Source organism: Scylla paramamosain, unplaced genomic scaffold (genome assembly GCF_035594125.1).
Source record: "Scylla paramamosain isolate STU-SP2022 unplaced genomic scaffold, ASM3559412v1 Contig72, whole genome shotgun sequence".
Classification (NCBI taxonomy): domain Eukaryota; kingdom Metazoa; phylum Arthropoda; class Malacostraca; order Decapoda; family Portunidae; genus Scylla; species Scylla paramamosain.
In genome coordinates this window covers 217,501-232,500 of record NW_026973737.1, presented here as the reverse complement: position 1 = coordinate 232,500, position 15,000 = coordinate 217,501, and the positions used below count along the sequence as shown (strand labels likewise).

At 41.4% G+C, this 15,000-nt stretch overlaps 1 protein-coding gene across 1 annotated transcript in view; it reads left to right on the top strand.

Annotated features, from left to right (window-relative positions):
• Positions 1–15,000, top strand: part of LOC135098663 (uncharacterized) — a 25,850-nt gene that overhangs the window by 7,532 nt on the left and 3,318 nt on the right. The window contains exons 3-4 of the mRNA XM_064001053.1: positions 1,491–1,665; positions 6,797–6,946. Of these exons, the coding sequence (XP_063857123.1) occupies positions 1,491–1,665; positions 6,797–6,946 (325 nt within the window). The remainder of the gene's footprint in view (positions 1–1,490; positions 1,666–6,796; positions 6,947–15,000) is intronic.

Below are 15,000 nucleotides of genomic sequence, written 5' to 3'. Positions count from 1 at the left end.
TACACATCTGCAGTGTTTTGCTTCATTTTGCCAGAAATTAATGTGTAATTCATGTGTTGCCGGAGTCGCTCGTCTTGGTGGGCTCCATTCTCCCCTCTGCGCAGTGGAAGCCTTACAGGAAACAGTTAGCAAATGATGGATTAAGTTTTTATATGTGTCAATGAAGAAAATGGTAACGTAACACAGCAATACAGTGGTTAAGTGCTTCTTTTTGAACATGGCAACTCACTGCAGCCGTTCTGAGTTGCCGCGTTCTGAGGGAGATACGGCCACTACCGTCGAGTCTGACAAGATGCTGCCTGTGGTCCCTTGCTTGCTTCTATGACGATACCTGCTCTGTTCCATCTCCTGCCGTGCTGGTGGTCCTGGGAGAACCCTGTCACCAGGCGCAAGAGGCGCGCGGGAGCGTGTGACGTTCCTGTCAGCCACCACTCTGTTGTGGTGGTCCGCCATCTGACGTTCCCGCTGCCGCAGCGTCCTCCTCCCAAAATTGTCCACCTCAAGCTTCCGTTTCACTGATGGTAATCCATCCCGTAGCTGGCGGCCCGTTGCCAGCTGAGCCGGTGACCTATTGATGTCCCGTAGAGGTGTGTTAAGGTACTGGAGCAAGGCAAGAGAGATCTTATCGTTGTCTAGACTGCCATCACCTCCAGTGTTTCCCGGTAGTATCCTCTTGGCGGACTTCACGGCCACCTCTGCCCTTCCGTTTGACTGTGGGAAGTGCGCCGAGGACACCCGAACTCCTACCCCCCACTTCTGGAGGAAACTTTTCATCTCTTCACTTCCTAGATTGGTACCTCCGTCCATGGAGAGCTGCTCTGGGGCACCCCATCTCGAGAAGTGGTGACGCACCACATCCTTAATTCTGCCTGATTCTGTGCCATCAGGCAGCTGAGACACCTCCAGCCAACCCGTGAGCCTGTCTGCATAGACGATGTAGTCGTGTCCCTCCAGCTGGAACAAATCCACCACAGTCTGCTGGAAGGGATAGTCAGGGGGCGGAGTGAAGAGGAGAGGCTCAGGGGGTTGTATGTTGCACGTGTCACAGCAGTTGCGATGGTGCCTCAGGTCCCCTTCAATGCCAGGCCAGTATACTGCCTGTCGCGCTTTCCTGAGCATCGAGTCTATACCTTGGTGGCCTGCATGGAGGTGGGCTGCAACCTGCTTGCGTAGGAGGTCTGGAATCACCAGGCGAGGATGGTTGCTGTGGAAAGTGTACGTCACCAGGCCTCGCGACACACCCAGCCTCTCCCTAATGCTGTCTCCCCATCTCCTCCCCATCTCACACCTTAAACTAAGCACACATTTTCCCTTCAGTTTCCTTCTCCCAACCTCTCCAGACTAATCTCCCCACTTTAACCTCCCCATCCGCTCCTCTGATTCCCCATTTCCATCATAAACAACCTTCCAGTTTCACCACACCTCCCCATCACCTTTCTTTCCCCAACCTCCCCATTTCATCCCCCCACTAATCTCCCCATCTCCCACAGGGCAAGGGCAACGGGTACTCTCCCCCTGCGGCAGTGTTTGATGACGACCCTGGGATCATGAGCGAAGCAGAGACGTCTTCCACGGGGTTCTGCAGGGAGGGTGGGGGGAAACAGCAAGCCTCTCTCCCCCCAGCCCGCTCCCCCTCCTCCAAGACCCTCGATGCCAGGTCCTTCGGTAAGGCAAGGGGTGATGAGCGAGTGAATGGTGTGTTTTTTGGGGTGTTTTGGGGTGAAAGGGATGGTAAATTTGTTTTTGTGGGTGTGAATGGGGAATGGGGTGGATGAGGGTGTGATTTGGGTGTTTTCGGCTTTTTGGATGTCTTAATGAGGGTTTGGGGTGATAATGGGGGTTTGGGGTGATAATGGGGGTGAGAATGAGGAAATTTGAAGAGATGGAAATGGGAGAGTGAAAGTTTTGGGGAGTTAAGAGTGGGGAAAGAAAAAGACGTTTGTTTGTTTGTTTCTTTGAGAGAGAGAGAGAGAGAGAGAGAGAGAGAGAGAGAGAGAGATATGAAAACACAGAAAGACAAAGAATGATTATAGCAAGGGCAAAAAGAAACAGTGAGAAAGCGAGAGAAAGAAAGAAAGAAAGAAAGAAAGGAAATGAACTGGAGAAAGAGGAGGAGGAGGAGGAAGGAAAGATAAAAAGAGGAAGAGAAGATAGAAAAAAAGAAAAAATCTAATTCATAATTCCGAAAAAATATTCTTAATATAGTTATTTTTTTATTTTAATTCTCTCTCTCTCTCTCTCTCTCTCTCTCTCTCTCTCTCTCTCTCTCTCTCTCTCTCTCTCTCTCTCTCTCTCTCTCTCTCTCTCTCTCTCTCTCTCTCTCTCTCTCTCTCTCTCTAATATCATCTTCATCCTCCTAATCTCCCTCTTCTTACTGGTTGAGAGGAGGAGGAAATAGAGGAAAATAAATGAAGGAAGAAAGGAAGGAAGAAGATAAAAGAGAAGGAAGAGAGGTAATTGGAAGGAATGACCAATAACAGAGAGAGAGAGAGAGAGAGAGAGAGAGAGAGAGAGAGAGAGAGAGAGAGAGAGAGAGAGAGAGCACAAGCAAGCAAATAGAATGACAATCAGACACACGGACATAGACAGAAAATGGCCTCTCTCTCTCTCTCTCTCTCTCTCTCTCTCTCTCTCTCTCTCTCTCTCTCTCTCTCTCTCTCTCTCTCTCTCTCTCTCTCTCTCTCTCTCTCTCTCTCTCAGAGAAGGCAAGGAATAGCTTAAGTGTTTACTACATGAATTGTAGAATTATTCTGAATAAAATAGACTTGCTTAGAGGAATGGCGTGTGTAGAGAACCTTGATATCATTGCTTTGACAGAAATTTGGTTAGATATTTCATGAAAAGTATTTAATCCAGAAGTTAAGATAGATGGTTATACACTATTCTATAAAGACAGGGAAAAACAGGAGAGGAAGAGGCATCGCATTATATGTTAGGGACACATTACAGTGTTGTATTAACAGTAGAATTAAAACATTTAGCAAAACAGAGTCGATATGGGTAGATATTAAGGAAGGATCACAGTCAGTAGCGCTGGGAGTAGTGTACAGGCCACTTAACAGTACAAAGGAAATTAACACCTCACTGGCAGGAAATAAATAGAGCAGGCAGGTACAGTCAGGTATGTGTGGTAGGAGATTTTAATTTTATGAATATCGACTGGAGCCTGATGGTGGGTAACAGGGAAGCAGAGGAATTTCTTAAGGTAATTCAGGATAATTTTTTCAAAACAGGTAATTGTAGAACCCACAAGGGGAAACAATATTCTAGATTTAATGCTAACTAACAGGGAGGAAGCAGGCACACAGATATAGGTTGGAGGACAGCTAGGTAACAGTGACCAGTGGGAAATTAGGTACAAATTAAAATGGGAGAAAACCTTTAGGAACAAAAAACACTAGTAAAATACCTGACCTTAGGAGAGCAGATTTTGAGTAATTAAAAGGGTACCTCCAAGGAGTTGACTGGCAACGGACACAGGGTGAGGTAGATAAGGCAAGGTGAGGGAGGTGAGGTGAGGTGTGAGGGTGTAGGACAAGAGGAGGCAAGATGTGTCTTGAAGGGTCGGAGGAGGGAGAGAGGGGGAGATGTGTTTATGTTGGAGGAGCAGGTCATGCTGAGATGAGAGAGGTGAGGTTGAGGTAAGTAGATGAGGGAGTGGAGAGGATAGAAGGGGCCAAGATGAGGAGATTAGGTGAAGTTAATGTAGATGAGTCTTATAAATATTTTGTAGATAAATTGCATACAGGGCAGTTAGCAAACATCCCGCAGAGAGCAATAAGATCACAGAAATTACCCTAAATGGATGACTGCAAGGTTAAAACATTATATAGGGCAGAAAAGAAGTGTTTATTTAAGTATATAAAGACAAGGGAAGAGGTTTTAAGGCCACAATATAATGAATTAGTTAAAACAATCAGGAAGTTAATGAGGAAAGCTAAAAGCAGTTATGAATTAAAGGTAGCCAGCCAGGCGAAGACGGACCCCAAGGGATTTTATCAGGTATACAGGACAAAGAATAAGGAAACAATAGGTCTATTAAAGGCAGCAGATGGGGAGCTGGTTAGTTCTGGGGGGAGATTAGTAAAATTCTGAATGAATGTTATTTAACTGTCTTCACCCAGGAAAACATGCAGGATATGCCAGATAGTGAACAGGTGTTCACAGCAGATGAGAATGAGAAGCTGACAGATATTTCCATAACTAGGGAGATAGTGGAACAGGAGATAGATAAAAATGTTCAAGACACCAGGACCTGATGAAATATATCCCAGAGTATTTAAGGAATGCAAAGAGGTTATTAGTGAGCCGTTAGTTTCTGTCTTTAGGAAATCACTGGAGTCAGGTGAGGTACCAGTAATGTGGAGGCAGGCTAATGTAGTACCCATCTTTAAGAAAGAAGATAATACTTGAATGTCTAATTACATTAGCTTAACTTCTGTTGTAGGTAAAATAATGGAGTCAATAACAGCAAAGAACATTAGGGAGCATTTAGACAAACATGTAGTACCCATCTTTAAGAAAGAAGATAATACTTTAATGTCTAATTACATTAGCTTAACTTCTGTTGTAGGTAAAATAATAGTCAATAACAACAAAGAACATTAGGGAGCATTTAGACAAACATAACTTGATAAATCAATCACAGCATGGCTTCATGAAGGGGAAGTCTTGCCTGACAAACTTGTTAATTTTTTTACAGTAAAGTGTACAAGGCAGCAGATAATGGTGATAGTTATGACATCCTATATCTGGATCATGCTGTGACACAAAGACAGGTAGATCAGATGCCATCACCTTGCAGGCAGATTTAGATAGGATGAACGAATGGACACAGATGGCAAATGCAGTTTAATATCAACAAATGCAAAGTACTGAGTGTAGGTAGAGGAAAACCCACACAGTAGGTACACAATAAACAACGAAACTCTGGTAGGTTCAGGGTATGAAAAAGATTTAGGGGTTATAGTTAGCTCTGAACTCCGTCTAAGAAAGCAATGTATAGAGGCCAGAAACATGGCAAATAGGGTGGTATTAGGATTAATTTTTAGGAGTGTTAAAAGTAGAAGGCCCGAAGTAATATTAAAGTTATATTTGGCTCTGGTCAGACCTCATCTAGACTATGCTGTGCAGTTTTGGTTCCCACATTACAGGAAAGATATAGGTCTATTAGAATCAGTACAGAGGAGAATGACTAAAAGGATACAGGGGATGAGGAGTATTCCTTACGAGGCGAGACTGAAGCTGTTAAATTTACATTCTTTAGAGAGACGTAGGTTAAGAAGGGACCTGATAGAAGTCTTTAAGTGGTATAAGGGTTATAACAAGGGGGATGTAAGCAAAATTCTTAGGATCAGCAACCAGGATAGAACAAGAAATAACGGGTTCAAGAGAATAACTTAGATTTAAAAAGAGATAGTAAAAAATTGGTTTTCAAATAGACTGGTAGATGAATGGAATGGACTCAGTAATCACATTGTTAGCATTGTTAGTGCTAAAACATTAGGGAGCTTTAAGAGAAGATTAGACGGATTTATGGATGGGGACGATAGGTGGAAAAAGGTAGGTATATTTCATACAGGGACTGCCACATGTAAGCCTGGTCGCTTCTTGCAGCTTCCCCTATTTCTTATGTTCTTATGAAAGGATAGTAGAGGGGAGAGAGGAGAGAGGGGAGAGGGGAGAGGGTTGGCTGTGTTATAAGTTATGTGTTGGAAGGGTAGGAAGGGATGATGGGAGAAGAAGAGGTGGGGAGAGGGTGATTGATGGAAGGGGAGGGGAGAGGGGAAGGTGGATTGGCTTGAATGCAACAGTGAGAACATGGAAGAGGAGGAGGAGTAAAGGAAATTAAAAAAAAAGGGAGGAGGAGGAAGAAGAAATAGGAAGATCAGGAAGTGAAGGTGTAGGAGGAGGAGGAGGGTGAGAAGAAGAGGAACAGGAGGAGGAGGGAGATAAGAAGAAAAAGGAAGAGGAAAAGTAAAGAATAATTGCAAATTAAGGAAGAGGAAGGAGAGAGAGAGAGAGAGAGAGAGAGAGAGAGAGAGAGAGAGAGAGAGAGAGAGAGAGAGAGAGAGAGAGAGAGAGAGAGAGAGAGAGAGAGAGAGAGAGAGAGAGAGAGAGAGAGAGAGAGAGAGAGAGAGAGAGAGAGAGAGAGAGAGAGAGAGAGAGAGAGAGTCAACAGGTTGTTTTGGAATAATAATGTGAATGATTGTCTCCTCCTCCTCCTCCTCCTCCTCCTCCTCCTCCTCCTCCTCCTCCTCCTCCTCCTCCTCCTCCTCCTCCTCCTCCTCCTCCTCCTCCTCCTCCTCCTCCTCCTCCTCCTCCTAGCTCTCCTCCAGACATCATAGAAGTTATGAATAATTCTCTCTCTCTCTCTCTCTCTCTCTCTCTCTCTCTCTCTCTCTCTCTCTCTCTCTCTCTCTCTCTCTCTCTCTCTCTCTCTCTCTCTCTCTCTCTCTCTCTCTCTCTCTCTCTCTCTCTCTCTCTCTCTCTCTCTCTCTCTCTCAATCTCTCCATTCCCCCCTCATTCAATCTCTGCTTATTTCTCCTCTCCCCTCCTGAGTGTCTCCCTACTCTCCCAATACACTAACCTTTTCCTCCCCCTGTTGCTCCCCACGCCCCTCTGAACCCCTCTACCTCACTGACACATCTCCCCAAACTAACCTTCCCTTCTCTCCCCCTCCCATATCCTGACCTCACTAACATCAGCTCCCACCCCCATTCCACACTCCCACACCTGTCACTTGTCTCCCCACGCCTTCTCCCCAGGCTAACTTCCTCCTTTTTATCTCCGCAGAATCGGACGCTAACAGTTCCTCTTGGGATGACGACCCAGGTATCATGAGCAAGGCTGAGACTTTCTCCACTGGGCGCAGCAGGAACGTGAAGCCTCGGACCTCCCTTCCAATAGTGCACACGCCCTCCAAGACCCTCGAGCGACCCCTGGGTGAGTGTGTGAGGGTCAGGGAGGAAGGGAAACTAGACTGCAGTAAGGGTTTTGGGGAGAGTGGGTGGGGTGTGTGGGTGATGGAGGAATGGGTGCCTGTGTGTTATGGAAATGAATGAATGAGTGTGATGGGGAGGAGAGATGGGTGAGGGGAGGGTAAGGGGGGAGAGAGAGAGAGAGAGAGAGAGAGAGAGAGAGAGACAGAGAGATTGATTCTTTTAGTTTATTATTATTCTTTATTACTTTTTAGTGTGTTTCTCTCTCTCTCTCTCTCTCTCTCTCTCTCTCTCTCTCTCTCTCTCTCTCTCTCTCTCTCTCTCTCTCTCTCTCTCTCTCTCTCTCTCTCTCTCTCTCTCTCTCTCTCTCTCTCTCTCTCTCTCTCTCTCTCTTAATCTCTTATTCCCTTTTCTTCCTTTCTTCCTTCCCTCCTATCTTTGTTTCTCTTTCCTCCTCCTCCTCCTCCTCCTCCTCCTCCTCCTCCTCCTCCTCCTCATTCATTCTACCTAACAAGAAATAATGGATTCAAGATTATACCCAAACGTTTTAAATCCCACAAGGCCAAACATTTTTTCTTTAATCGTATAGTAAATATATGGAGTAAACTTCCTGCAGAAATTGTGAACAGCAATACTACTGAATCAGTTCATCCTAAACATTTGCACTTTGTTTTTCCACAGAGCAATAAGAAATTAGAATTGACAGAGAAACCAGACAAGGGACTGCATTTGAAGAAGCACAAGAACCAAGAAATTACATCATTCAATGAAATGACAACAAATCTAAAGTAAGAATTTACATAGTTTTCATTTTGGTTTACATTCTGAAAGGTAACAGTAACATGGATATGTTTTTATATTGAAATCTTTCTCTGATTGCATACAAATGGTACCAATCAACAAATAATAATGTAATACTTAGAAGCTGGGAATTCCAATCACTGGTAGATAAAATGAACCACCATTCTAGAGTGTACATAACTAAGGAATTAATATACTGGTTAACTGTCACACCAGCATCAACAGAATAACAACAATTGTTGAGTAGAGTCTATAGGAGGCAGGGAAGGAGGCATGTAGTCAGTTTTAGAGAGCAGTTATTATGAAATCAGCTGTAGAATATTCCTAAGATGCAATACTACTGGAGTCTGTCAGCTTGAAGACAGTTTATTAAAGAAGGGAAGTTCATGAGATATAAAGCCTTTGATTATTCAGTTTCATTTCCAAAGTAACATTTATTTATTGGTGTGTTGCTTCCTGTAAATAGTAAAGCCTTGACAGCACTGCATCTCTCACACCACGCTGTAACTGTTGAGAGAACCATAACCCTTAGAGAGAGGAGGAGGGAATCCTTGGTTTATGTTCAGTAAAGCCCTGTATTCTTGTCATGGCAATGTAGAATGGAGGCGTCATTGGTTTATGTTCAGTAAAGCCCTGTATTCTTGTCATGGCAATGTAGAATGGAGGCATCATTGGTCACATACTGTTCTAATGTATGTGCACTTGCCACGCTGTTCACCAGGCAAAAGGCGTTGCAGAAAGAGCGCAAGATCACTGTGTTGTGGGAGAAGAGAGTCCCTTAGTGGTCAGCTGGTGACGGTCCACAACCACAGCCACTTTGAAGAGAATGGCCTCAGCCACGACCACCTTGCTCAAGAAAATATCACGTTGACAGAGCTGATTAAAGAACTAGAAGATAAGCTCAAACTTTCAAAGGTACCACAAGTGTCTTTGTATATTAGTTTGGTGTACTTTGTAAGATTAATCATTACTGAAAACAATACATGGAGTACGTGAGGTTGTGTGTTTGTTTATGCACGGAGACAGTTTCCTTAAAAATGGGTAAAGAGTACTATGGTGCTTTAGATGTGGAAGGATGAGTGGAAGGAATGCTTGGAGTGTGCAAGGCTCAAGTGTATGCAGAAGAGCACTGACAGGAGTGTGAGGACTACTCTGTCATGACCGTGTCTTTAAGACATGAACAAATGATGCAGTGTGGGAATCATGAAGGTGTAAAAATGCAGGATATGGATGGGATGCTACATCAGCAGTTTTTGTCATTAAGGCTGGTAAAGTGAAAGATTTGTTAATCACTTTGGTCTTTAGTTGATGCTTCTGGTGAGGCTTTCCTGTTTAAACTTGGCATAATATATATAAAATGATGTGGCATGTTAAACAAGTTAACTTACTGCCTTCTTGTGTCTTTCACAGATAGAAATCAAAGACGTCACAAGACAGAATAGTGAGCTGCATGCACTTATCACAGAGTATAAAGTCACTCCCTCAGAGGAAAAAGACAAGGATGGCACCTCTTCATGTGAGAACTCAGAAGCTAAATGTGAGCTACCATCCACATGAATATATATTTGTATATCAAACTGACATTCTCCATGGAGGGAGGCTTTCCAAAGTGCACACACACACACACACACACATCTCTGCATCAGGACTCAACAGCCAGACTGATAAACAATTACTTCACCCAAGATGATCAGCTGATAGGATTAGCTGTGGATTAGCCTCCTGTGGTGACTAGGCCAGCAGATAATTTTGTGAGCTGCCAGTCATCATGGTCCTGGTGTCTGAGGTGCTGCTTTTGCATTTTCCCAGTCATGGGTTGAGGCCACATCACATTTATTCATTCACAGTTGCTCTTAGTTATCTCTGTTACAAGTTTAAATTTTTCCTGGCTCCACAGACATTTCTGGTGCATCTAACCCTCTCTCCATTGCCCTTCTATTTCCCTTAGTCTTATACCCACTTCTTACATTACGTCTAATTACTTCCATTGGTCATTCTTGTCTGGCCCTCTGTTGCATCAATTTTTCACCTCCAGGTACAGATACCAAGGGGAAATTGCTGGGTCAAGTGGCTACACTGACATCTGAGGTTAGCAGGTTGGAGAGTGAGTGCAGCAGTCTTCAGGTTCAGCTAGACTGTGAGAGCGATAAGTATAACAAACTGCTGGGAGAATCTCTTGCTCATGAAAAGTTGTCTGAAGATGTCATAACTGAACCAAAAGGTAAGAAAGTTTATATTCTCTAATAATAAAGCAAATAATTTTTCCTCACTGATGCTCAATTTTTTTAATTAATAACAAAATAAAAGCATTGTTATTGGATTTGTTTATTGAGGCTGTATTAAGAAAAGTTGAGAGAAACAAACTTATTGTTTTATCAGGAGAAACAACAAGATTGGGAGGAACTGAGCTTGAATAGAAGCTGCAACTGAATCATCTGTAAAAGTGAAGTGGAGGAAGTGTTTACTGTTTACTCTATGCCATTTCCTTGGTCTTTTAATGAAGAATTTTATCCTTTTTCAGGTGACTACATCACCATCTACCAGTTGCAGCGAGGAGTGATGAAGCAGCAAGCTCGAGAACGCCAGTTAGACCTTGCCAGCCTCCATCATGAATGAGAGGAAATGAAGCAAAACCACTCAGCAGGTTAGTGCTCTCTTTTGCATCTCACACACTTCTTATTCATGTCATGGCAGATTAGTGATTTCTGCTGCATCTCACACAATTCTTATTCAATTGCTGGCAGGTTAGTGATCTCTGCTGCATCTCAAACGGTGTAATGTAACCTTCCAGAGAAATCTACCCCTCATTTATTAGTTAACAGGAGTGTTTAATGTACTTAATGTGATTAGCCAGGATCAAGGGTCAACTTCTTCACTGACCATTTAGTCTCAGGTGATGTATCTGTCCTCCATGAGTCACCAGAGACACATAAGGGTGTTGTAAGTGAAATTTCATCTATTAGATTTATTCAAAATGTGAATTAACACAGTTGTTTCCTGCAGGATTTGATATCAAAGCTGGTGCAGGAAAAGGAAGCAGATCATGACCTTGAGCAGCTCGAGAAGATAAGCAGCGTCCTTAAGAGTCCAGTTGCTATCATTAGCAGTGTTGGTGAGTAGTAAAAACTGAGCCATCTTATGAAGTGCAACAAAACATTATTATTATCTTCATAATTTTCTTGAAATAAACAGATTTCTGTGGCATGTTGCTCATTAGCACTTTAATATCAGATAACACCAGTTATTTATGTAATGATGTAATGTACTAAGTAGATGAAATACAAGTGGCATCTGCTAACACTCTTGATGTGGAACAGGAACCAGTGAGTCTGAGACACCCACCAGCAGTGGAAAGGTGGCTGACGAGCGCCTCAAACACCAAAAAAGACCAAAACTGTTACTGCTGCCACACTGCCACCACTTCCACTGACACCAAAAGCCCAACTGTGCAGAGAATCCTGGACCTCCGCAATGAAATGGAGTCCACCAGTCACCTGGAGCACTTTAGCCTCCAAAAGTTCCATCCGTGTCCATTGTGTTTGGGTAAACTTATCACTGTATAAGGGGACAAGTATCAGTGTATGGTTACTATATACTCATTTGTACTTAAAGATGTCATGTCACATCATTCTCTCTCTCTCTCTCTCTCTCTCTCTCTCTCTCTCTCTCTCTCTCTCTCTCTCTCTCTCTCTCTCTCTCTCTCTCTCTCTCTCTCTCTCTCTCTCTCTCTCTCTCTCTCTGGAATTATACTGTATATTAGGAAATATCATTAAAGAGTGTGTGTGTGTGTGTGTGTGTGTGTGTGTAAAAAGTGTTTGCATTATTGTGCATTTGATGTTATAGCCCCAGGTTCTTAAAGTTTTCTGGTTTCATGATTTATAAAGTTTGCTATTTTTAATAAAGTTATTGAATTTGTTATTGAGTGTTTGTATTGAACTCATTAGCTTTGTAATAGTGTGCGTCTCATCATGCATTCATTAATGATGTAGAGTGGAAATGTCCACTCCTATCATGCATAATTTCAATGCATTATTGGTTTATTGGTTTATTGGTTTATTATTTGTGTATAAATTGTAAAGTTATGCCAGTCTATTTTAGTACAAACTAAATATCAGCTGGAAGAGAGGACAGGTAATGGCACACTAAAACACAGGAAGGGACAATGATATAACCATCCAATTTAACAATACACAGAGGAAGAAGAATGAGAAAGCAATAAAAATGGATTATTTAATGGATGATTAATAGACCCTCATTTATAATCTTATTTCAGGCAAGAATATTAAAAGAGACAGCTGGCTTGCCCTTTGTACTTGTTCAGCTTGCCCTTAGCATTTGTTCATACATGACAGAATGAGAGATCTATGGGTGGGGGTGACACCTGGAAATGGGTATGATTCATGAAGGGATTGATTGATTGGTTGACTGATTAAGAAAAAAACGTAGCAGTGGAGGGTGGGGGGGAAGGCGCCCCCAACTTTCCAGTCATATATGGCGTGGAAGGGACAATACCAGCAAAGAAAAATATGAGAAAATGCATAATTTACTACAAAACCCAAAATGCGAAAAAAAACCTTGCCAAATTGAACCTTCCCACGAAGGTAATGAATGGAGTTTTGATGCAATGAGCCACAGTTACTTAAAACACTCAACAAATATAACACCTGCCAAAAAAATAAAATAAATAAATAAAATAAATAAATTAATAAATAAATAAAGATAAAAACGCGAGGAAACCTTTAAATTATCACAACGCGAAAAATACACACGCTAAACTGGATGCGTCATTAATTAATAGTCATTGGGACTGTTATCCCCCAATAGTTTATAGCCCCTCTCCTATTCATTGCTCCCCCCTTCCCTGCCTTGAGGAACACCTTCACTTATGGCCTGCTGTTGGTCAGATTTAAGCCATTTTAACCTCGAATTACATACAATACATATACATACATACATATTGTCTCCTTGCAATAATTATAATAGTCTTCCTGGCTTAATTTTTGTTTATTCATTATTCCTTATGTGTTTATTTATTAATTATTTGTAATTTGTCTAATTCCTTGTTTTATTTAGCCTCGGTATTTAACTAAGCATTTTTTTTTTTTTTTCACTTTCTGACTGTGGCCCTTGCAATGAACGGCTTAATTGTTTATTTACTGTTCCTTACGTGTTTATTGATTATATGTGAGTTATTTATTTGATATTCATGATTTTTTTTTTTAACTTCGTATTTCTTTATATGATAGTTTTATCTTTTCGTGTTTTCTGGCTTAAGTTTTGTTTGTTACTCCTTGTTTGTGTTATTAGGTGTGTCATCAATTATTTGTCTTATTTCTCGTAGTTTAATGGAATTTTTAGCACTTTAATTATTAGAGTTCCTCACCAGTCATTTTATTCGAGAGAGAGAGAGAGAGAGAGAGAGAGAGAGAGAGAGAGAGAGAGAGAGAGAGAGAGAGAGAGAGAGAGAGAGAGAGAGAGAGAGAGAGAGAGAGAGTCTAAATGAATAAAAAATAATAATAATCAGTTACAGTATTTTATTTATAAACAAGAACAATTCATGATAATAATAATAATAATAATAATAATAATAATAATAATAATAATAATAATAATATTTAAATACAAGGAGGAAAATGTGTAATAATAATAATAATAATAATAATAATAATAATAATAATAATAATAATAATAATAATAATAATAATAATAATAATAATAACAATAACTGCTTTTATCTTACTCACACAGATAAATAGTTTTATAAATAGTTTATTGACCATAAACATTGTGTACATACACACAAAATTAAATAGAACATAAAAATTTCAAAATGTAGTCAGTGACACACAGAAGACTGGTGACAAAACCTACTAAAGCCCATTAAATGATTGGGTGTCTCAAGTTTCCACATCATCAGTGGAACACTGCTTCTGAGCACTCAGGGATGGACAAGCTTTTCATGGCTTGTGTGAATGGAGACAAGACGTGTAGGGGATTTATTTGTTCTGTTTTTTCTTGTCCTACTCTCTCTTCCTCTCTCTTGACTCTTCCTTTGCTTCATCCTACTCTTTCTCTTGCTCATTCTTTCTCTCTCTCTCTCTCTCTCGCGCTCTCTCTCTCTCTGGACTTTTCAGACATAGCTCCTTATGATTTTTTGGCAATCACAAACCTGTTGACAGTATCCTTATCTGAGAGCCAAGGAGACCATGCAGAATGTGGCAGCATACCTATCATTGGTTGCAGAAGCGTTTGAGCAGTGGAGTGATGGATGATTGTAGGAATGTGGTGGCACTGCTATCCACCATGACATTCATCCACATAACAGAACCATCTCACATGGTGCATTCAGCCTCAGGGAGAGGAACCTCTGTAGCCTTGGGCAGTAGCCCTTGGTCAGGTTTGCTCCAGAGTCAAACCTGCTTACCATCCGAGAATACCTTGGGGAAAAATGAGGAAGCCTTTTGCTCTGAACCCATGAAAATTGTTCAACCCTATAAGGGAAAAATATGAATGTTGAACAAATTGATGAGAAATGGAAGGATTAATGGGCTAAGTGTGTTGGATTACAAAGGGGTTTCTTTGAAGGACATTTTGAATGATACCATAAATGTGTGGCACCCAGGATGAAGGTGGTCTGCAGGGTGGTCTGTGTCAGGGGGATGATGGCAGACAGCAGCAGCAGCACCGTGACAGCTCAAGCATCCTGTTGAAATTATCACTTTTTAAATGGTGAAAAGTGAAGGAAAAACTGGTCTCCATGGAATGTGGAAGTACACAACAACAACTCTGAAAGATTTCTTACAATAATAAGTCATCATTCATTGTATCCTTTCTTGTTGGCCACAAGATTATCATACAAATTTTCCAGACATCTGCAAATTGGTATCTCTAGCTGTTATTAAATATGATATTAAGTTTGATGAATGTATTTATTTCATTTTACATGAAAGTTGTTGATTGCAAAAAAAAAAAATAACCAAAATATATTTTGACTTTTACTTTACAATGCCTTAACTGTTTGCTTTTAAAAAATTATGTAGATTGATTTTCTCATTTTAAGACTTAAAGTCTAGACAACTAACTGGCCTTAAATTTTTCTGATATACAAATAAAGTAACAAAGAGAGCACATTTCACTAACACTCATGGTGAAGTGTCCACCAATGATGGTGAAGGAGGTACACATGTAAACTCCAATCTGAGCAATGACCAACACAATTTGTCCAGCTGCATGTCTCCATCGGGCACAAACTCCACC